Consider the following 22,039-nt stretch of genomic DNA (forward strand, 5'->3'; position numbering starts at 1 on the left):
TGGTGATGATGGTGGTGGTGATGGTGGTGATGGTGGTGATGGTGATGGTGGTGATGGTGGTGATGATGGTGCTGGTGATGGTGGTGATGGTGGTGATGGTGATGGTGATGATGGTGATGGTGATTATGGTGATGGTGGTGCTGGTGATGGTGATGATGGTGGTGGTGGTGGTGATGGTGGTGCTGGTGATGGTGGTGATGGTGGTGGTGATGGTGGTGGTGATGATGGTGATGGTGGTGGTGATGGTGGTGCTGGTGATGGTGGTGATGGTGGTGATGGTGGTGATGATGGTGGTGATGATGATGGTGGTGGTGATGGTGGTGATGGTGGTGATGGTGATGATGGTGGTGATGGTGGTGATGATGGTGGTGATGATGATGGTGGTGGTGATGGTGGTGATGGTGGTGATGGTGATGGTGGTGATGGTGGTGATGGTGGTGATGATGGTGGTGATGATGATGGTGGTGGTGATGGTGGTGATGGTGGTGATGGTGATGATGGTGGTGATGGTGGTGATGATGGTGGTGATGATGATGGTGGTGGTGATGGTGGTGATGGTGGTGATGGTGATGGTGGTGATGGTGGTGATGGTGGTGATGATGGTGGTGATGATGATGGTGGTGGTGATGGTGGTGATGGTGGTGATGGTGATGATGGTGGTGATGGTGGTGGTGATGGTGGTGATGGTGGTGATGGTGATGGTGGTGATGGTGGTGATGATGGTGGTGATGGTGGTGATGGTGGTGATGGTGGTGATGATGGTGGTGATGGTGGTGATGGTGGTGATGATGGTGGTGATGGTGGTGATGGTGGTGCTGGTGATGGTGGTGATGGTGGTGGTGATGGTGATGGTGATGATGGTATTGATGGTCATGGTGTTAACAGTGATGGTGATGATGATGGTGATGATGATGGTGGTGATGGTGGTGATGGTGGTGCTGGTGATGGTGATGATGGTGGCGATGATAGTGGTAGTGTTTCTAGTGGGGCTGATGGTGGTGGAGGTAGTGAGGATGGTGGTAGAGGTGTTGGTGGTGGTGATGAGGTTGATGGGGACAGTGACCAATAGCAACCTGTGACATGGCCAGTGCCCTGATGCCCTCTGACCCCTGACCTTTGTGTGGCCCCTGCAGCCCCCCTGCAGGCCCTCTACCTGGAAGTGGTTCCTGTCATCGGCGTCAACCAGGAGGTGAACCTCACAGCTGTGCTGCTGCCCCTGAACCCCAACCTCACCGTCTTCTACTGGTGGCTTGGCCACAGCCTGCAGGTACGCAGGCCCGGGCCCCTGGAGGCCCCTCCTTCCCACAGGCTCCCATCTGGGGTGGAGCCTGGGGCAGATCCTACCCTCCGTACCGGGCAGGACGGAGCACGTGGCACCATGGAGGTGAGGCGGGTGAACACCAGCCCTCCCTCCACCCTGCGCATCTGCTTGGGGTCCGGCTGTGTCTGAGTGTGGTGGACAATGTGGTCGATCGGATCAGACCAGACCATGCTCTTTCCTGGGGAGGACGTGTGAACAGAGTAGGTGACCCGAGTTGGGGTGTGACACGTGCCACAGGAAGGGGACAGATCATTTCTAGTCTGAGCGCGGAGGTGATCAGGGAGGGCTTCATGGAGGAGGGGGTCCCTGGGCTGAGCCCGACCTCAGAAGCATCACCCAGGGTTGTGGGTTGTGTCCTGAGAGCCATGGGGAACCAAAGGCAGATGCCTGGTGGGAGGTCCTGAGGACCTTTGTGGACAAGGCTGCCCCTTAGCCTAGGGGAAGGGACCCCAAGACCCAAAGGGGATCCTTCGCTCATTCAGCAAACGGCAGCCCTGCAGCCCCCCGAGACAGCGGCCAAGGGCCCAGCCTGGGAGGGGCTCAGGACTCAGGACTGTGGTTCCGGGGCACGGGGATGGGTGAGGAAGGTGCTCGGGCTCCGGGTTCGAGCAGCAAGTCAGCCGCCTCCAGCTGAGCCCTTGGAGAGCTGTTGTGCCTCCCATAGCCTCTGTCTCCCCATCTGCAAGGCCCGAGGTCATAGAGTGGACCCACGATCGACGTGGGTGCCCCACCCCATGGGGTGGGTGCTGAGCTAGGACCTGGGGTCTGAGCATGAAGGTGCTACAGCCCAGCTGAGCTTGGGCTGGGGCAGGAAGGTGACAGGGACGCCCCGCCTAGCAGCCACACTGGGCCTTCGACACCATCCACACGGGGGATCTTGGTGCCTCTGGAGGGCAGGGGGCCCTGGGAGATGCGTGTCTGTGCTGGGGAGCTCTCAGGTCCAGGCGTCTCTCTGGGGGTATCTCCCCATGCCCCCCGGGCGCTCTCAGCAGGCTCCCATGGGGCCAGCTCTCCGGCCTGGTCCTGAGCCCGCTTGTGCCCGCAGCCCCGCCTGTCCCTGGAGAACTCTGTGACGACGCGGTTTGGGGACCCAGGGGACGTGCGGGTGACGGTACAGGCTGCCTGCGGGACCTCCGTGCTGCAGGACTCCAAGGTGGTCCGCGTGCTGGGTGAGTGCCCTCTCCCCCACCGCGGCAGGCAGCACAGCTTCTCCTTCCCAGGAGCTCAGGGTCGGGCTAGGCAGGGGGGGTACCCACCGAGGTGCCGGTCACCCTGGGGCAGCCCCGGCTGGACGGAGGGATGGCCCAGCATGGCTCCAACACCTCTGGGCTCCCTGGCCTCGGTTTCCCCATCTGTAAAATAAACACCAACGACCCCTGTGCACGGGGCACTCATGGGCCCCACACGGCACGAGTGAGGACGCAGCTGAGGGGCTTGGTGAGGTCACGCACCGGGGGGACAGAGCTGGGACTGGGCACTGGGAGGGAGGGCCAAGCCTGCTCTGTGGCTTCCCCATCAACCCTCGAGGACAGACAAGCTTGGCCTTCCATCTCCCAGGGACCCACTGAGTTTGACCGGGCTGTCCCCCCACCGAATAAGAGTCCCGGAGAGCAGAGTCCACCCGCCCCCACCACCTTCTCTTTCTCTCAAATTCCCCAGGGCCCCCGACTCAAGACAAGCAGCAGGTGGTGAAAGAAAGACCAGTGGAGAGAGGACAGTTCACTCCCTCCCCTCACCCCCGCCGCGGGCACCTGTCCTCAGCATCCTGACATCTGAGGACTGTCATGCGATTATATCTCAAAGGACATGGGCTATTGACTTTATTGGGAGTCCTGCTCTGAATCTGTGTCCCATTTATCTATTATTCCCTGCTTGGGGGCTCTGAGCCTCGCCCCCAGGAGACAGTTGCCACCGAAAATTGGAGGCGTCCTCAGAATGGAGGCATCCCACCACCCAGAGCCATGTTCCCCTCTTTATCGCCCCGATAAAAACCTCATTTTGCTCTAAGACAGCATCTGCCATGGACACCAGCCATCAGTTAAGTATTCAGGGGACAGCCCTTGGCCATTGTTCACTCCCGCACCCCGAGCCCGGAGCCTTGAAACACTCACCCCCACCCGCACTGCACGTTCACGAGGCACTTGTCCCTTTGACTGCTCACCCTTGCAGAGCCCCCTCCCTCTTTACAAATGAGGAAACCAAGGCTCGGGAGCTAAGTGGAGAGAGGACAGTTCACTCTGAGGCTCCCGGGGCTGGGTCTTTCTTTCACCCGCTGCTGCTTGTTGGTTTAGAAGAGGTGTCTTGAATTGGGGGCCCAGGGGAATTTGAGAGAAAGAGAAGGTGGTGGGGGCGGGTGGACTCTGCTCTCCAGGGACTTTTATTCTGTGAGGGGACAGCCCGGTCAAACTCAGCGGGTCCCTGGGAGACGGAAGGCCGAGCTTGTCTGTCCTCGAGGGTTGATGGGGAAGCCACAGAGCAGGCTTGGCCCTCCATCCCAGGTCAGCACCGCCGTCCTCGTCGCTGTCACCATCGTTGTTGTTATTATTATTATTAAATGGCAGCAGTGCAGTGGGCCCTGCGGGGGACAGCTGCTGGCACACAGACGGGGAGGAATGGAATCTTTTTTCTGAAGGTGGGCGGCAGGATCCACCCCCAGGGCCAGCCCAGGGGGTGTGGCCGCCGGCTGTGAAGGGAGCAGGGCGGTGACACTCTCCCATCTCCGCCTTTTTCCAGATCAATTTCAGGTCGTGCCTCTGCAGTTTTCCAAGGACCTGGATGCTCACAACCCCAACACCCCCGAGTGGAGGGAAGACGTCGGCCTCGTGGTGTCCCGGCTCCTCTCCAAGGTACCCGGCCCAGCCGTGGCAGAGCCACCGCCCTTCTTATGCATTGTGGGTACCCCGGGGAAGTGGGGAGCAGGGGCCAGAGTCCTCAGGGAAGGGGACAGGGGGGAAGGGCAGGCTGCCCTGCGTCCTAATTATCTGTCCTTTGGGTCCGCCAACAACGGTGCTTGGAAGCCACTTAGGATCCTTTCACCTGGCCCTGGGGGACATGGGGTCGGAGCATCCTCATGTGGGGGAGGGGCAGGGCTGCATGCTCCATGCACATGTAGTGAGCACCAGCTGTTTGCACGAGACGCAGTTGCCCTCCTCCAATGGTCCAGAATCTCTTTAAAGTGATTCTCATTTACTCACTGCTGGATACGGGAGACAGAGAGATAAGTCTCTGTGATGTCTACCATCAGGGAACTCACAGAAGACAAAGGCAGGGTGGGCATGGGGCACTTGAGGCCCCTGACCCCCCAGTGGGAGAAAGCCCAGCTTCCTAGAGTCATCCACGGTTGTCCCAGGCTGACGCTCACCACGGCCATGCCTCCCTTTGGCCCATTAAGAATTCGGGTAGTATTGTCTTGGGCACTGAAGGGTGAATAGGAGTTTGCCAGATGAATGTGCATGGAGCGGGACTTCCAGGAAGCAGAGCTTTGTGGGTTGAGGGAGCTGCATGGTCAGAAGCCCTGACACCTGGGAGGACAGTAAGCGAGGGAGGGGCCTGCTCACCTGCAGACAGTGGGAGAATTGAGCTGAAGGGGGCCAGCCCTGGGCAAGCGGAGGCCTTGGGCAGGGTGGGAGGAGAAAGGCTGAGGGCCCAGGAGGGCAGGGATGCAGGAGTGTGGACGATGACGCCAAAGGATGCTGGGGCTACCCCCATGCCGGGCAGGGGTCAAGAACGGCCAAGACTGGGACAGGTCACGTGGGGAGGGGGTGTGATCGGTGGGGCCGTGGAGCACGGCTGGGACAGAGGAGGCACGCTGGCGCACCGGGCGGCTCTCTGTGTCCCCACAGGAGACCAGCATCCCTGAGGAGCTGATGGTGACAGTGGTGAAGCCGGGGCTGCCCACCTTGGCCGACTTGCACGTGCTCCTGCCCCCTCCCAGGCCTACGAGGAAGAGAAGCCTCACCAGCGACAAGGTACCTCCCACGGCCACTGGGCCGGGTGCGCCCCGCACAGCGTAGGGTCTGATGGTGATACCCGACAAACACGGGGACCTCAGTCACTCTTCATCACATAAAGGCTTATCTCTCACCGATCACTGTCCCTCCTCCCCCTTGTGGCGACCCCTGGGTCACGATGGTGGAGGAGTTGGGGAACCAGGGCACCAGGCTGGACCAGCCCCCAAGGGGCATGGGCCAATTTCACTCCCGTTTCTTTGGCTGGACCTGGTCGTCCCACCCCAGCCTCACTGCGAGGGGTGAGCACCACCCAGGGGACTCTGGGACCCGGTTTCAGGACACCCAACTAGGACTGGGACTGAGAGGTGAAAGGGAAGCCCTTCACGCCTTCCAGGGCAGCTGTAACTCCACAACAAGCAGGCAGTGACGAGCGTGGATGAGGACGTGGAGAAACTTGGCCCCTGTTCACTGCTGAGATGGAACGGAAAGTGGTGCAGCCGCCGTACAAACTGTCTGGCAGAGCTTCAAATACGAAGTTACCATATAACACGGCAGCTCCAACCCCCCAGGGATGTACCAAAGAGAAGTAAAAATGCGTGTCTACACACACACTCATGCACGAGTGTCCGTGAACCCAAAGGGGAAGCAACCCACATGCCCACCCGCAGACGACTGGGCGAGGAGGAGGCGGCCCAGACGCACAGCGGAACAGACGACCAGGCGAGAAGGCAGTCCAGATGCGCAGTGGAATATTACTCAGCCATGAACAGGAGCGACATTCTGATCCAAGCAGCAACTCGGGTGAACCCAAGCACGATGCAAAGTGAAAGAAGACGGTCACAAAAAGCCACTGATTGTGTGATTCCATTTATATGAAATGTCCAAATCGGCAAATCCACAGAGACAACACAGGAGTGGTTGCCAGGGGCTGAGGGGGCAGGGGGGTGACTGCTGGTGGGGGCAGGGTTTGCTTTGGGAGGATAGAAAGGTTCCTTTGGGAGGAGTTAAACAGTAGTAGTGGTCGCGTGGCTGTGAATATACTAAAAACCACTGAATGGTACACTTTACAAAAGTAAATATCTCAGAAAAAAAAAAAGAAGAATCAGAACCGCAGCCAAGCTCTGGACTAGTCGCGGGCACTGATGCCCATGCAGACAGTCTGGAGAGAGTGACCAGCGCTGAGGCAGGGCTGCAGCACGGCCCGCAGGACCCCTGAGGGTGGGTGGTAGTGCCCATTTTACAGACGAGGGAACCGGGGCTCAGTGAGACCCCTGCCAGGAAGCACAGAGCAGGCACGGTGCCCACCCCCTCTCTGGCTGCAGAGCCGTGCTCCAGCCATGCCCAGGCGGCCTCTGGGTGGACCCTTGACTGTGCCGGCCTGACCCACTGCCCTTCCTGAAGGGCAGCTGCGTCTGAACCCAGGGCTCCCAGCGACGCCTGAGCCCTGATGATAGGTGTCTCCAGATGGTGGTCAGCAGCCGGTTGAGAGTCATTGACCCATTTCTCAGATGAAGATCTGAGAGTAGAGGCTGGGTGAAGGTTGGGGAAGACTGCAGGGGTCCTGGCTGCCAGCACTGGGCTCAGAGGCTGCACCCACTGGGGGCACTTTAGACTGAGGGTTGGAAGAAAAGGAGGTGGGGGTACTCCCCCCATTGTGCTGAGTGCTCAGCGTAAACCGTGGGGTACTGCCCCCATTCCCTCTTGAGAAACCTGTATGCAGGTCAGGAAGCAACATTTAGAACTGGACATGGAACAACAGATTGATTCCGAATAGGGAAAGGAGTACATCAAGGCTCTACATTGTCACCCTGATTATTTAACTTATATGCAGAGTACATCATGAGAAACGCTGGGCTGGAGGAAGCACAAGCTGGAATCAAGATTGCCGCGAGAAATATCAATAACCTCAGATATGCAGATGACACCACCCTTATGGCAGAAAGTGAAGAAGAACTAAAGACCCTCTTGATAAAAGTGAACGAGGAGAGTGAAAAAGTTGGCTTAAAGTTCAACATTCAGAAAACGAAGATCATGGCATCCGGTCCCATCACTTCACGGCAAATAGATGGGGAAACAGTGGAAACAGTGAGAGACTATTTTTTGGGCTCCGAAATCACTGCAGATGGTGACTGCAATCATGAAATTAAGATGCTTACTCCTTGGAAGGAAAGTTATGACCAACCTAGACAGCATATTAAAAAGCAGAGACATTCTTTAGACAACAAAGTTCCATCTAAGCAAGGCTAGGTTTTTCCAGTAGTTACGTATGGATGTGAGATTTGGACTATAAAGAAAGCTGAGCACCGAAGAATTGATACTTTTGAACTGTGATGTTGGAGAAGACTCTTGAGAGTCCCTTGGACTGCAAGGAGATCCAACCAGTCCATCCTAAAGGAAACCAGTCCTGAATATTCATTGGAAGGATTGATGCTGAAGCTGAAACTCCAATACTTTGGCCACCTGATGGTTAGAGCTGACTCATTGGAAAAGACCCCGATGCTGGGAAAGACTGAGGGCAGGAGGAGAAGGGGAAGGCAGGTGATGAGATGGTTGGATGGCATCACCATCTCAATGGACATGAGTTTGAGTAAACTCTGGGAGTTGGTGATGGACAGGGAAGCCTGGCATGCTGCAGTCCTTGGGGTCACAGAGTCAGACATGACTGAGCGACTGAACTGAACTTCTCTCACTGTGCTGAGTGCTCAGAGTAAACTATGTGCCCAATGTCAGGGAGAAGCCTTAGCCGCACACCCGTCCACCGCCAGCAGCCAATCCTGCAGAGCCTGCTGTGTGCAGAGCTCAGGGCTCGGGGCGCCACGCGAGATGCTCGTATGAATCCTCACGATGACCTGAGGACAGAGAGGTGTCGAGAGCCTGGGGCATGGCTGGGAGCCCCGGGTTCAGACGCGGCTGCCCTTCTGGATGGGCTGTGGGTCAGGCCGGCACAGTCAAGGGTCCACCCAGAGGCCGCCCAGGCGTGGCTCTGCAGCCAGAGCGGGGGTGGGCACCATGCCCACGCTGTGCTTCCTGGCAGGGGTCTCACTGAGCCCCGCTTCCTTCGTCTGTAAAATGGGTGCTACCACTCACCCACAGGGGTGCTGCGGGCCGTGCTGCAGCCCCGCCTCAGTGCTGGTCACTCTCTTCAGACCGTCTGCATGGGCACTGGTGCCCACGACTAGTCCAGAGCTTGGCTAAGGTTCTGAGTCTTTTTTCTTTGAGATAACGTTTGCTTTTGTCAAGTGTGCCATTCAGTGATTTTTAGTATATTCACAGCCATGCGACCGCTCCCAACTCCTCCCAAAGGAACCTTTCATTCTCCCAAAGGAAACCCGCCCCCACCAGCAGACACCCCCCTCCAGCCCCTGGCAACCACTCCTGTGTTGGCATCTTTCTGTTCTCAGTTCAAGGGGCAGAACCAGGTGCTTCCCAGATCCTCCAGGTGGGGAGCTGTGTAAGTGACAGGCCAACCCAGCACCCTCATTCTGTGAACAAGAGCGGAGTCCCAGAGGCCAAAACGCTGCTCAGCGAGGCTCGGCCAGAGTCCCCAGGGAATGTCCCCCCCCCACTCCAGAGGCCCTGGGAGCGATGCCACAGGACCCCCATCCCTGGGGGCCTCCTTCCCCAGCACCTCTGCCCCCACCTGTGCAGAAGGGTGACACCTGACACCCATGTGGGCTGATTGAGTCCCTTCCAAACCCCAGAAATTCCCCGCTTGTGAATTTCCAAACCAGTAGGGTGCCCCAGAGGCCCACTGCCCATCCCCCACCCCACAGTCTTGCAACACCACCCCTGGGAGTTCTCTGCCTCAGGTGAGGGGTCACTCGCCTACCAGGGTCACCTGCCCTGACCCTGCTTTGTCCTCTTCTTGGTCTTCTACCTCCAAGAAGCCTCCTCTGATTACTTCTGGGGTCGGGGGCCTCCTGGACATCCCTGGATTACCACACTCCATGGTCCCAACTAAAACCAGGGCTCTCTGAGGGCAGGGCCACACTTGGATCACCTTGTGTCCCATCAGAGGTTCTTGGTCAGAGTTGGTTGGTGGCTAGCATTCCCATTTTACAGATGGGGTGACTGAGGCTGGAGAGGCACAGGGGCCCTCCCCTAGCCCCCTGACCATGGAGGGTCAGGGCGGACAACCGCCCAGCTCCCCCGCTCCCCCTGCTGGGACCCTGAAGACCCCCCCTCACTCCCCCGCTCTGTGCTTTCAGAGGCTCACGGCCATCCAGCAGGTGCTGAACGCTCAGAAGATCAGCTTCCTCCTGCGTGGCGGGGTCCGGGTCGTGGTGGCCGTGAGGGACGTGGACACGGGTGAGGCCCGGGCCGGGCTCGCCTCTGCAAGGTGGGACGGGCGGGCGTCTAGGCCCCTCAGACGATGCTGGCTACTGTGTACACTGGGGGCAGAGGGGGCCCCTCTGCTCACCACATGTCCCTCCTGGCCGGGTGGTTGTCTTCAGTTAAATCCTGGTCAGCCTTGCTGCCCTCCCCTGTGGACGCGCACGGAGCTCCTGCTTTAATTTACATCATTTAGGGTCTCGGATAGGGCTTCCCAGGTGGTGCCAGTGGTAAAGAACCCGCCTGCCAGTGCAGGAGACATCAGAGACCTGGGTTCGATCCCTGAGTCAGGAAGGCCACCTGGAGGAGGGCATGGCACCCCGCTCCAGTACCCTTGCCTGGAGAATCCCTTGGACAGACGAGCCTGGCAGACTACAGTCCATGGGGTCACAGAGTCGGATGCAACGGAAGCAACTGAGCATAGACGCAGGGTCTCAGATGCACTCTGCCCCCACGCCCACCACGGACTGTCCTCCCTGCTCTGGGGCAAGAATCTTGGCAGGAGCCCAGGGGCCACTTTCTGCTCTGTGAAGATGCATGTCCACACCAGCATCGGTCTGGACGGAGCTGTGTCCACTTTCTACGGGGGGGAGACCAGGGCCGGGATTTACCCAGTGGTGTCCCAGGTTCCGGGGGCAGCCGCTGCCCACTCTGAGCGCTCACAGGCCGTTTTGCCCACAGATTCCCCGAGCCTGGGAAGTGGAGGCGGCTACTGGGCGGTGGCAATCCTCTTCGTCAGCGGGCTCTTCGCGGTCGGGGCCTTCATCCTGTACAAGTTCAAAAGGCAAGGCCACCTGGCCTCCCTGGGCTCACGGGGCATGCAGATGGGACCCGAGGGCCACAGGGGGCTGGGACTGTGGCCTTGATGGGCCGCGGGACAGGGAGGGGGCCTCGTCGGGACCCGCGCGCTGGTCCTGACTCATCTCAGTCCCTGAGGGCAGCCGGCCACTGAGAAGCCAGGGAGTGTCTTCCACCCAATCCCCGCCTCTGCTCCACACACCCGTTTTACAGATGAGGAAACCCAGGCTCAGAGAGGTCAAGCGACTGTCCCAGAGCAACACAGCTGAGGAGTGAGGCTCTGACCCCAGGCCGCGCCCTCCACCACCCCTGCTCCCCACAGCGCTCGCCCACCCTTCCCTCCACGAGCTCGAGCCAGAGCTGCCGTGCCAGGCGCCGCGTGGCAAGTGGGGGTGGTGGGCTCCAGCTTCTTTCCGGGAGGTCAGGGTTGGGTAGTGACACCCAGGGTGGGAGCAGGCAGGGGCTTGGGATGAGGCTGGGTGGGTGGCAAGCTCAGTGTGCGGTCATCAGAGGGGCTGTGGTGCCTCCTCCCCTCTGACCTTGATCTTCATCTGTAAAATGGGTTTAATAGCCTGCAGTGCTAGGATTATTCATGGGCACCCTCAGAGGGGATGGAGAATCTGATCTTACCCGGATACGGGGCCCGGGGATGGACACAAAGGCCAGAGAGTGTCGCCAGACTCATGCCCTGCAAATGCAGCTGAGATCCAACCCCCGCGTTTCACCCCATCTGGTTGGTTCGGCTCCAGTGGCCTCAGGGTCTCCTCGCTCAGGGTCACCATTGGGAACAGTCTGGAGACACCCTGACCCTCCGGCTCCAGCCCCTTGGAGGCCAAGGGTCCCTCCTGCAGCCCAGGACTCTGCTGGGTCTCTGTTCTCCAGGACCATTCACACTGGGCGACCCACTCTCCCGACCTGCGGGGCAGCCCAGACGGTCAGCCTCCCAGACCAGCTCGCCATCCAGCCTGTGGCTCCGGCCAGTCTCTTCCCCTCCCTGGGCCTCAGTTTCCTCATCTGTAAAAGGGGACTAATCAGGAGGGAGGCAGGAAAAAGGGAAGAAGAGGTGGGCAGGTGCAGAGGCAGGGCCCTGTTGCCTGCAGACATTGTCCTGAGCACGTCTCCCTTCTTACCGTGATGTGTTTAGTTGGGACTTTGTGAAAACCGCCCAGCCCTGGCCTGGCTGAGGCAGGCTGTTCGTGGGTGAGTCCCGAGAGGCTGCAGAGAGGACGGGTGAGACGCTGCCTCCCAGGTCAGAGCTGTGCTGGAGGCACCAGCTAGACTCGGGGTTTGGGCCCCCCATCTCCTTCTCTTTCCCCTCGGACCTTAGTCGGGGCGAATTTGGGCTTCTCCCAGGGTAACCCACTCCAGTACGCCTGCCTGGAGGATCCCACGGACAGAGGAGCCTGGCGGGCTACAGCCCATAAGGTTGCAAAGAGTCGGACAAGACTGAAGTGACTGCACACAAATGAAGGGCTCCTGAGAACTGCAGGGTGGCAGGAGTTGCCCGGGCAGCAGAAGGCAGGCCTGGCAGGCTGGGCATGAAAGGGGCAGGGTTCTGGTCTCTGTAACTTGCCGTCTTCAGACCCCCCGAGGCCCAGAGTGCAGCTCCCACGGTTGCTCCAGGTTCACGGCGCCCAGTGTGAACGGCCCCGAAGGCAGCTTGTCTCCAGAGGAGCAGAGGTGGGGAAGGGAAGACCTTGAGCCCAGCCAGGAGCTGGCCCCAGGAGAGGCGAGGGCGTGACGCCTGGGCTCCACCAGCACTCTCAGGGCTTATATCTGAATCAGTCAAGGGAGGGTGGTTACCATGGAAACCGTGGACATAGCACAGTTCTGGGGGTGAGCGCGCCCCCAGAGCACTGGCGTCCGCCTGGGGAAGAGAGCACAACAGGTAGGCAGAGATGCCCCGTTTGTCCGGACGCTCTGAGCTTTGTGGGGAGCTGGGCTGGGCCTGCCTGCATAACAAGCAGCTCCTAAGTCTCAGAGGCTCTCAGTCACCGAGTGCTGTAGTCCCCTGGGGCCTGCCATGACCCAACCCACCCAGGGGCCTGAATGTGCATCCTGCCATCTCAGTATTTCCAGAGAACTGCTGCTGTTGGCGAACTGCCTTTGGTGGCTCTGAGGAAGCCCACCCTCCCACTGAGCCTCAGTTTCCTCATCTGTAAAGTGGAACCATGCACCCTTTGGAGTTTTGCCCCAACTAAGTGGGCGTCACACACGAAGGAGCCAGGCCCAGGGCCCTGAGCCTAGTCCCAGCTGAGGCAGAGGGGGGCTGTGCCCTCCATCTCCTTTCCCTCTGCCCTGGAGAGGATGGGCACTAGAGGATGCCCCAGGGCCTGGGCAGGGCTCGGCAAACACCTCTCGGAGCCTGTCAGCATCACATGCCTTGTGGAAACACACGCCTGCTGACCTAATCAGAACCTGGAGGTGATGGGTGACAGGGACCTGAAAGAGATAAAGAAACACCCTCTCCCTGCAGCACGCCTCAGGGGAGACAGATGGACGGTCCTCGCTGGGGCAGAGGCAAACCCAGAGCTGTGGGAGCTCACAGGAAGGAGGGCTTCCTGGACGAGGTGGCTTGGCCCAGAGGTGGTGCAGGGGGGCTTCCTGGAGGAGGTGGCATGGTGCAGAGGTGGCGCAGAGGTGGCACAGGGGGGCTTCCTGGAGGAGGTGGCGTGGCGCAGAGGTGGCCCAGAGGTGGCGCAGGGGGGTTTCCTGGAGGAGGTGGCATGGTGCAGAGGTGGCACAGAGGTGGCGCAGGGGGGTTTCCTGGAGGAGGTGGCATGGTGCAGAGGTGGCGCAGAGGTGGCGCAGGGGGGCTTCCTGGAGGAGGTGGCGTGGCGCAGAGGTGGCCCAGAGGTGGCGCAGGGGGGTTTCCTGGAGGAGGTGGCATGGTGCAGAGGTGGCGCAGAGGTGGTGCAGGGGGGCTTCCTGGAGGAGGTGGCGTGGCGCAGAGGTGGCGCAGGAGGCAGACCCAGGAGCGATGAGAGCACTGCACAGAAGGGTGGGCTGGGGGCCTCCAGGGACAGGCGTCCCAGGCAGAGCCCTGATCTCCCCGCCGCCCCACCCCCCGCCTTGCAGGAAACGCCCTGGCAGGACCGTGTATGCCCAGATGCACAACGAGAAGGAGCAGGAAATGACGAGCCCCGTGAGCCACAGCCGGGGTGTGCGGAGCGCCACCCAGGGGGAGGAGTTCGTAGAGGATGAGCTCCACCCACAGACTCTAGGTAACACCCGCCCCCAACACCCCCTCCGCCGGAGCCCCTCCGCCACCACTGCCAGGCCTGGGGCCGGGCGGGCCCTACCCTGGGTCCTCTCCTTCTGACAGGTGATGGCAGGAGTCCCCCGGGGCTGCCAGTGGACTCGGACCCCAGACGCCCGTCCCCACAGTCCCCTGAGGGGTGGGGCAGACAGGAGCGCTGGCTTCCATGGCGAAGCTGCTGTGTTCTGGGAGGTCCCGGGGTCCTCTCCCCGCAGTCACCCCCTCCACGCTCCCGGCATCCCTCTCATCACTGGGGTGACGATGCCCTGGGCCGTGCACACATGGACATAACTACCTGTGCACAGCCCTTTACAGTTTGCACAGCGTCTCTGTTTCGTGACCCCATTGCCTCCCCCCCGCCCCGTGGCCAGCGGGAGGACGGAGCAGCTGCCCACTTAGTGGCCTCCTCTGGGGATGGGGTCTGTGTTGACCTCTGGTTCTCTCCTGGGGCCTGAGCCAGCATTCATGGGCTGAGCCCCACCACCTCGAAGCTTCTGCTGGTGATAACGCAGCAGCCGGCTCAGCACGCTGCACTGTCCACCCAGCGCCTGCCTGCGGCCTCTGCGCCGCAGAGACCAGGGAGGGGACAGACTGGGTGTCACTGCTGCCCTTTGGTTCTGACTCTGTGGTTGAGGTGACCACGGTCTGTCCATCTTTGGGGGAGACACACACTCTGATGGGACAGCAGGCCCCATCCCCACTCCCTCCTCAATCCATGGGGAGACTGAAGCCCGGGAGCCCTGAGTCCCGCCCGAATACTGGCGCCGCCCACCCGGCTGCATGAGCGCTGAGTGCTCCAGGCCACGTGAATGCGGAGTGCTCCCAGCTGCAGGAGTGCTGAGTGCTCCAGCCGGCATCGCTTCCTCCATAGCCCAGCAGGGGCGCTCCTTTTCAGAGCTGAGGCCTGGACTGGCCCCGAGCCAGGGCCACACAGCTGGTGGGGAAGGGGCTGGAGTCCAGACCCTGGGGCCCCAGCTACCCCGACCCTTAACAGTCGCTCTGCACCCCATCTGCGCTGCACGCGCCGCCCCTGGGGTGCTGTGACGTCCCCAGTGGGGTCCGAGGAAGCTGCCACCTGGGGTGGGGGGGGGCGTGTGTGTGTCATCGCTGCGCTTTTATCCCCTCAACCTGTATCTGCCCTGTCCCTGGGACTGTGGGAGGCGGAATCGCGGTCCCCACCTTTTAAACGGCTAGAAGTGAGGTTCAGAGAGGGGACGTCTCCCACCCAGGCGGCCCAGTGGACAGGTGGCTGACCTTGGACCCAAAGCCCCGGGCCGGCTCACGACCCCGTGGCCCCCACGGCCCCGCTGGAACCTCTGGGCCGCTCAGTCTCGATGCGCCCGGGAGGTGGGGCTCCAGGCGGCCAGCGGCCACGCCTCTGCTCCACGGGTCTCAGGACGCGGCCCCGCCCGTGCGTTTCTGACGGTGCCCTGTGCCTTTCTCTCTCCCGCCGCCGCCCGGGGCCTCGCCGGGCCGCCCTGCAGCGGCCCCTGCCCGGGGGGGACAGAGCCCCGCCTACCTCCCCCTGCTGCCGATGCCGGGGCCGGCCCCCCTGCAGGTCAGTGGGGGCGGGGGGCGGGCGCGGCCTCACCCCCGAGGCCCCCTGGGTCCACTGCTTTGCCGGCACCGGGAGACCCGCCCTCAGTCACCAGCCCACCCCACCGCCTCCGCACCCGCGTCCAGGCACGAGCCGCACGGCGGGAGGAAGCTCGGGATGCCTGCACGTCGGCGGAGCCGCACGCACCTCGCCCGCACCGCGCACGCACACCGCCGCCCCCGGCCCACGCCGCTGGGCCGGCCGCGCGCTCACGCCGGTCTCTCCTCCAGGGAACCACTCGGGCGTGGTCCTGAGCGTCAGCTCCCGGGAGATGCACAGCTACCTGGTGAGCTGAGGCCGCGGCGGCCGCGCCCGGAACGCTCTCCTCTCCGCCGCGTCATCCCCCGCGGAGGGCCCAGGACCACACGCGCCCCTCGGCTCGGGGTGGGACCCGCACCCCCGCGGAGACCTCGGGAAAGCCTCCTCCTCCTCCCGCCGCGTCCACGCCAGCCTACCGCTGTCCCCGCTCCGTCCAGCTCAAGCCCGCCCCGCCCCGGCCCCCAACTTTGGACACTGCCAGCCCACACCCCGTCACTCCGGCGAGGAGGCCTGACTTATAGGCGAGGCCGGGCCCCCTGAGGCTGGGGGGTGAGCCTGCCGGACTCTCAGAAGCGCAGACCCCCCCACCCAACCCCCTCCGCCTCCATCACCTGCACCGTGGGCTCCTGTCCCCCGGAGGAACACCGAGCCACCGCTTTTTTCCTCGGAACCCCCAGGAGGGCAGCTCCCACCGCTCACATGGCCGTCCCTCTGCGGGGGGTCGTGCACACCCCCTCCAGAATCCGGAAAGCCTGCTGCGGGCCCCGCCCCACCCCCGACGCCACCCTCCAGGCCGCCCTCCGTGCTCCCCTTCCTCTTTTTAACCTGCAGAGATAATGTAAATACCTCTCTAGGTAGCCATTTGCGGTTTTTTGGGGGGCAGGTGGTTCTCTTTTTATTGCCAGGCAGTAGCCCCCGTCCTTGGGAACCCCCTTGCCGAAAGCCCAGGAATTCTCCGCCCCCACTGGCAGCCTTCTCTCCTGCCCCCCGCCCCAAAAAAGCAAAGCTCCCCCAGCCCCGCCCTTCAAGGGCTCCAGCGCCCCCACCCCCGGCCGGCCCACGTGCAGGCTTCCTGCCCGGGATTGGCCTCGAGACAGATGCCCAGTGCTTTGCGATTCCTCATTCCTAGAGGGAGCCGCGTAGAGACCCAGGAACCAGGAGCAGTTAGAAAGGCAGAGCGTGAAGGGCCAACAAGTGGTGCCCGCCTCGTCTTAAAGATAGAGCCGCTGAGGCCCAGAGAGGGAGTGGCTGCCCCAGGGTCACACACAGCAAAGGGTCACAGAGGTGCCCCGGGAGCCAGCCCCCCCCCACCAGGGTCACACACAGCAAGGGGGCCACAGAGGTGCCCCGGGAGCCAGCCCCCCCTCCCCTCCCCCCACCGCTTCCCAGACAGTTCGACCCTCCTCGCTCACCGATGCCTAGAGTCAGGGACGCCAGGAGCATCTAGGGGCGGGGTTTCACCTTTTGCCTTGAAACTGGAAGTCAGCGTCCCATCCCCGCCCCCATCATGGGCTCTTCGTGGCCAGACCGTCCTCCCAGAGGTGGGGACACCCCAGATCCCAGGCTAGGACCCCGCTGGCCGCGAGGAGGAGTCCAGGATGAAGCCCGGGGCGGTGGGAAGCCTTAGCCCGCTTCCGCAGAAAAGAAAGGCGGCCTGCGGAGGGTCATCTGCACCCCCAGAGCAGCTCCCACTCGCGGGAGGGGGTGACCCTGGTGTCCAACCCCATGTGTCGCAAATGGGGTCTGAGACCGGCTCAGAAGGGGTCACTGTAGGTCGCGCGGCGGGCGGCAGAGGCTCCCCTCCGCCCACTGCGGCCCACCCGGCTGAGCTGCGGGCCCCGCAGAGCTGGCCATGCCAGCGTCCTCCACACCCTCCTCGGGGAAGTGCGGGAGTTGTGGGGTGCTGCGGGGAGAGGCTGGGTTCTCGAGGTGTCTGCCTCCGCCAGCCTGTCTGCTGTCTCCAAAGACCCCTTAGGGAATCCCGCATCCTGCCATACACCCCCACCTGGCCTGTGAGCCTCATTGCAGGGTCAGACACCTTCAGCGCCGGCCAGGTCCCAGGTCAAGGTCAGCAGGGAGCCCCTGGACGCAGCTCAGCAGTGCCTCTGGGTGACAAGGCGCCTGTGACCTCCTGACCTCAGCTGCATTGTCTTGCTGATGGGATAGGGCTTCCCTTTAGCTATTTGTGTTCTCCTACTTTATGTCATCATCTCTATGAAGAGCGTTTTGGGTGTGCGGACCCAAGAGCCTGGGAATAAGTTGGCATCTACAACCGAATACGTTTCCGTCCCCATAACCGTGTAGATCCACACGTAGGTCTGGGTTTATCGGGTTCCACGTTTTGAGGTCCTGCGTCTGCCGTACAGGTATGCGCGGGCCCGCGGGAAGAGCGGGCTGGGCTTGGACCGCTAACGTCTCCTTCAGCTGGATCGAGCCCACACTTCTATATGCACATAACAGAGATGCGATAAATTCTTTCTTATTTTTCCTTTTTAAAAATCAATAAATCATTTGTGATGCTTTTAACAAAGATTAAATGCGTACGATCGGTATTTGCCTTATTATGAAGCTATTTGTCAACGTTTCCGTAAACACACACCCAGGGCCCCAGGACTGTGGTGTCATGGAGGCTGGGGCAGGCCAGGGGTCCCTGCACTTTGGGGGGGAGGGTGCCGTGACATTGGCTATCTCGGTCGCTGGACCCGGATGTGCCACCTGCAAAGCAGTGATGCCACCACGCCCTCCCATGGGTCGCCTCACTTCTCCCCCAGCGGCCAGCGAGGGGCCCTGGAACATGCTCCGTTTGCCCAGTGAGGTGCAGAGGCCAGGGGTTGAGGCCTGGAGGTGCACCGCAGCTGAACGGAGCCCCTTGTCCCTGAAATGCCACCCACATGTTTCTGAGGAGACTGAGGAGCCAGGAGTGGATAGAGGAAGCCCTGATGTGGTCAGATCACCACCTCCATGCACATGCACACTCAGACACGCTAACACAGACACACATTGATATGCTTGCACACAGAGACAACACACGCAGCTTTCATGCAGACTCACAGACACACCCCCTTCCTTCTGTGGACCACAGTACATGGAGTTCAGTGTCGTCCACATCCTCAAAGCCTTCTGGCCAGATCCCGTGCACCCTGGGACCAGGGCTGGACCCTAGGCTGGAGCCCTGAGTGAACAGGACACGCCCCTGGGGCCCAAAGGAGACCCCGGGCCTGTGGGGACACTGACAATGATTGCAGGGCCCAACCCGGAGGGGAGGGCCGGGGGCCCTGCGGGAGCCAGGTCTCCAGGACGAAGAAGAAGTGGACGCATGGGAAGCAGGCCAGAGCCGGGGCCATGCAGGGCAGGGGAGCCGAGAGGAGTGTGTGTATGTGTGTGAGAGTGTGTGCATGTGTATCTGTTTGCAGGCTAGGGCCGGGGCCATACAGGGCAGGGGACTCCGAGAGGACTGTGTGTGTGTGTGTGAGTGTGTGTGTGTGTGTGTATGTGACTGTGTGTGTGTCTATGCACGTGAATGTCTGTATATGCCTGTATTTGTATATGTGTGTGCATATATTTGTGTGTGTGCTTGTGTTTGCACTTCTTTGTGTCTGTGTGTGTATGCATGTGTGGGTCTGTGTGTATTTGTGTCTGTGTGTAGGCATGTGTGGGTCTGTGTGTGTATTGGTGTGTCTGTGTGTATGCATGTGTGGGTCTGTGCATGTATTTGTGTCTGTGTGTGTATATGCATGTGTGGGTCTGTGTGTGTATTTGTGTCTGTGTCTGTGTCTGTGCATGTGTGTGTCTGTGTGTATATTTATGTCTGTGTGTGTGTGTAGGCATGTGTCAGTCTGTGTGTGTGTATTTGTGTCTGTGTCTGTGTGTATGCATGTGTGGGTCTGTGCATGTATTTGTGTCTGTGTGTGTGTATATGCATGTGTGAGTCTGTGTGTGTATTTGTGTCTGTGTCTGTGTGTAGGCATGTGTGGGTCTGTGTGTGTATTTGTGTCTGTGTGTGTGTGTATGCATGTGTGGGTCTGTGTGTGTATGTGTCTGTGTCTGTGTGCATGTGTGTGTCTGTGTGTGTATTTATGTCTGTGTGTGTGTAGGCATGTGTCAGTCTGTGTGTGTATTTGTGTCTGTGTCTGTGTGTAGGCATGTGTGGGTCAGTGCGTGTATTTGTGTCTGTGTGTGTGTATATGCATGTGTGGGTCTGTGTGTATATTTGTGTCTGTGTCTGTGTCTGTGCATGTGTGTGTCTGTGTGTGTATTTATGTCTGTGTGTGTGTGTAGGCATGTGTCAGTCTGTGTGTGTATTTGTGTCTGTGTCTTTGTGTATGTATGTGTGAGTCTGTGTGTGTATTTGTGTCTGTGTCTGTGTGTAGGCATGTGTGGGTCTGTGTGTTTTTGTGTCTGTGTGTAGGCATGTGTGGGTCTGTGTGTGTATTGGTGTGTCTGTGTGTAGGCATGTGTGGGTCTGTGCCTGTATTTGTGTCTGTGTGTGTGTGTATGCATGTGTGGGTCTGTGTGTGTATCTGTGTCTGTGTCTGTGTGTATGCATGTGTGGGTCCGTGTGTGTATCTGTCTGTGTCTGTGTGTAGGCATGTGTGGGTCTGTGTGTGTATTTGTGTCTGTGTCTGTGCATGTGTGTGTCTGTGTGTGTATTTATGTCTGTGTGTGTGTGTAGGCATGTGTGAGTCTGTGTGTGTATTTGTGTCTGTGTGTGTAGGGATGTGTGCGTCTGTGCCTGTATTTGTGTCTGTGTGTGTGTGTATGCATGTGTGGGTCTGTGTGTGTATTTGTGTCTGTGTCTGTGTGTATGCATGTGTGGGTCCGTGTGTGTGTCTGTGTCTGTGTGTGTGTGTATGCATGTGTGGGTTTGTGTGTGTATCTGTGTCTGTGTGTGTGTGTATGCATGTGTGGGTCTGTGTATCTGTGTCTGTGTATGTGTGTATGTGAATGTGTGTCTGTGCCTGTATTTGCATCTGTGTGTGATGCGCGCTGTGCGAGGAGAGACAGAGACAGGGGACTCGAGGGCTGGCACCCACGGTGCACGAGCAGGTTTTCTCCGTGTGCATGTGCCAGGCAACCCTCCCTGCTCTGCTGGCCGATCGCGATCCCCAGCTCTCGGCGTGCAGGGCTTGTCGGGGGCCTCCCCCGGGAGAGGCCGGCGGGTGTGACTAGACGTGTGCAGCTCCCGTGTCGATCCATCTGGAGCCCCTTCCTGAACGGGGGGCCAGGCGGGGGGTGCAGGGGAGTCGTGCGGGCCCACAGCCCCTGGGATGGCCCCGGGCGCAGCCAGGGGCAGCGTCCTGCTCAGACCAAGAGGACACAAGCACGCCCCGTGGCGGCTATGAAGTGCGGGCGCTGTGACCACACCTGGGCTCCTGTGGCCGTGCAGGCCCGCGTGTCCCCTGTCCACAGACGGGGCAACAGAGGCGCTGGCAGAGAAAGTCAATTTTAGCCCAAATAAGAGGCGTGGCTCTAACGCTCCAGCGAAGCCCCAAATTCCAGGTGGACTCGAGTTGACTGTGACCGGAGACACCCAGCCTGGCGTCAAGTCACCAGGGGGCCACGAACCGCGGAGGGACAGACAGAAGCATGCAGAGTCACCGACAGAGCAGAATCAGGGGAAATTCTTCCTCGAGGATCTGCTGTGCTTGTCCCTCCGGCTCGGTCGCTAAGACTGTCGGCCGGTCCCCGCGGGAACCCAACCAGCTTTGCGGCGTCAACAGCAGAGTGTCACTTCCAAGGACTTGGAGGCCTCCTTCCCGACCAGGGGGCAAGGGGTGGAAGGGGGTGCAGCTGCAGGGCCAGCGAGCGACTCGGAGGAGCAGCCCCTACCCAGGTGGGATCCCCGAGAAGGGACGATCACCTCCTTCCTCAGCAGCAAGGCCCAGGACCCCCGCGAAGACACCCTGGCATGTGGCAACACGTCCCCCGGGAGGCACAGAGGCTGCTGTCAAGACCAACAGCCATTCTGGTGGGGACTCAGGGTCCGGACCCCTTCGAGAAGGACCCCAGCGAGCTGAGAGAGGGCACAGCGGCCCCGACCCCTGGCCCCAGCCAGGCGCATGCTGCAAGGTGGGCCTTCCCACCCTCCCACGTCTGACACAGACAGTGTCACCAGCGGCAGGCCAGGCCTCGGCCACAGAGCTGAGAGCAGTCGCGATCACAGCTGAACACGGACTGGCCGGCGCTGACCTTGTGCCTCCAGGCTGAGCGCGGGGGCGGCTCCCACCTGGGACCCACTTCCAGACCTGATCACTGAGCTGCCCGATCACAGTGCCCCTGCTGTGTCCAGCCACAGCGGGGCCTTCAGCAGCTCCCTTTGTCTTGAAGGGGCAGGGGGGACCCTGGGGGCGGTGAGCAGCCTCTGTGTGACTCTGCTGTTGACTCAGCAGGACCAGGAGGAGGAGGAAACCCCCTCCGACCTCCGAGCTCAGCAGCAAAGAAAGTGGCCAGATGCGCCCACCCTGCTAACGTGGTGGGGGCCGGGGTGGGGGGTCTTGGGCAGCTGCCCCTGCCCCTGCTCATCCCGATTCCATTTGGTGTGAAACCTTCACACAAGTCTCGGGCTGCAGAAATGATCACCCCGCGCTGCTGGGGTGATCCAATGGGATGTGCTGACCAGCGTGGGCCCGGCCACTCCCGGCCACCCCTCTCCTGGCCGCGCATGGCCCACCCCCCAGGGCCTCATTTCCACAACCTGGGCCTGTGAGGCCCAGGGGACTTTGCAGCTCCTCGAGCTCAGAGTT

General features: G+C 60.7%; 1 protein-coding gene across 1 annotated transcript in view; it reads left to right on the forward strand.

The window, feature by feature from the left end:
• The window catches only part of SORCS2 (sortilin related VPS10 domain containing receptor 2), a 506,368-nt gene extending 490,816 nt beyond the window's left edge, over positions 1-15,552 (forward strand). Inside the window, exons 20-27 of the mRNA XM_068975604.1 lie at positions 1,134-1,267; positions 2,367-2,490; positions 4,055-4,167; positions 5,164-5,289; positions 9,480-9,579; positions 10,285-10,387; positions 13,480-13,581; positions 15,486-15,552. Coding sequence (XP_068831705.1) covers positions 1,134-1,267; positions 2,367-2,490; positions 4,055-4,167; positions 5,164-5,289; positions 9,480-9,579; positions 10,285-10,387; positions 13,480-13,581; positions 15,486-15,552 — 869 coding nt within the window. The remainder of the gene's footprint in view (positions 1-1,133; positions 1,268-2,366; positions 2,491-4,054; positions 4,168-5,163; positions 5,290-9,479; positions 9,580-10,284; positions 10,388-13,479; positions 13,582-15,485) is intronic.
• The last annotated feature ends 6,487 nt before the right edge of the window (positions 15,553-22,039 follow it).

Source organism: Capricornis sumatraensis, chromosome 7 (assembly GCF_032405125.1).
Source record: "Capricornis sumatraensis isolate serow.1 chromosome 7, serow.2, whole genome shotgun sequence".
Taxonomy (NCBI): Eukaryota; Metazoa; Chordata; class Mammalia; order Artiodactyla; family Bovidae; genus Capricornis; species Capricornis sumatraensis.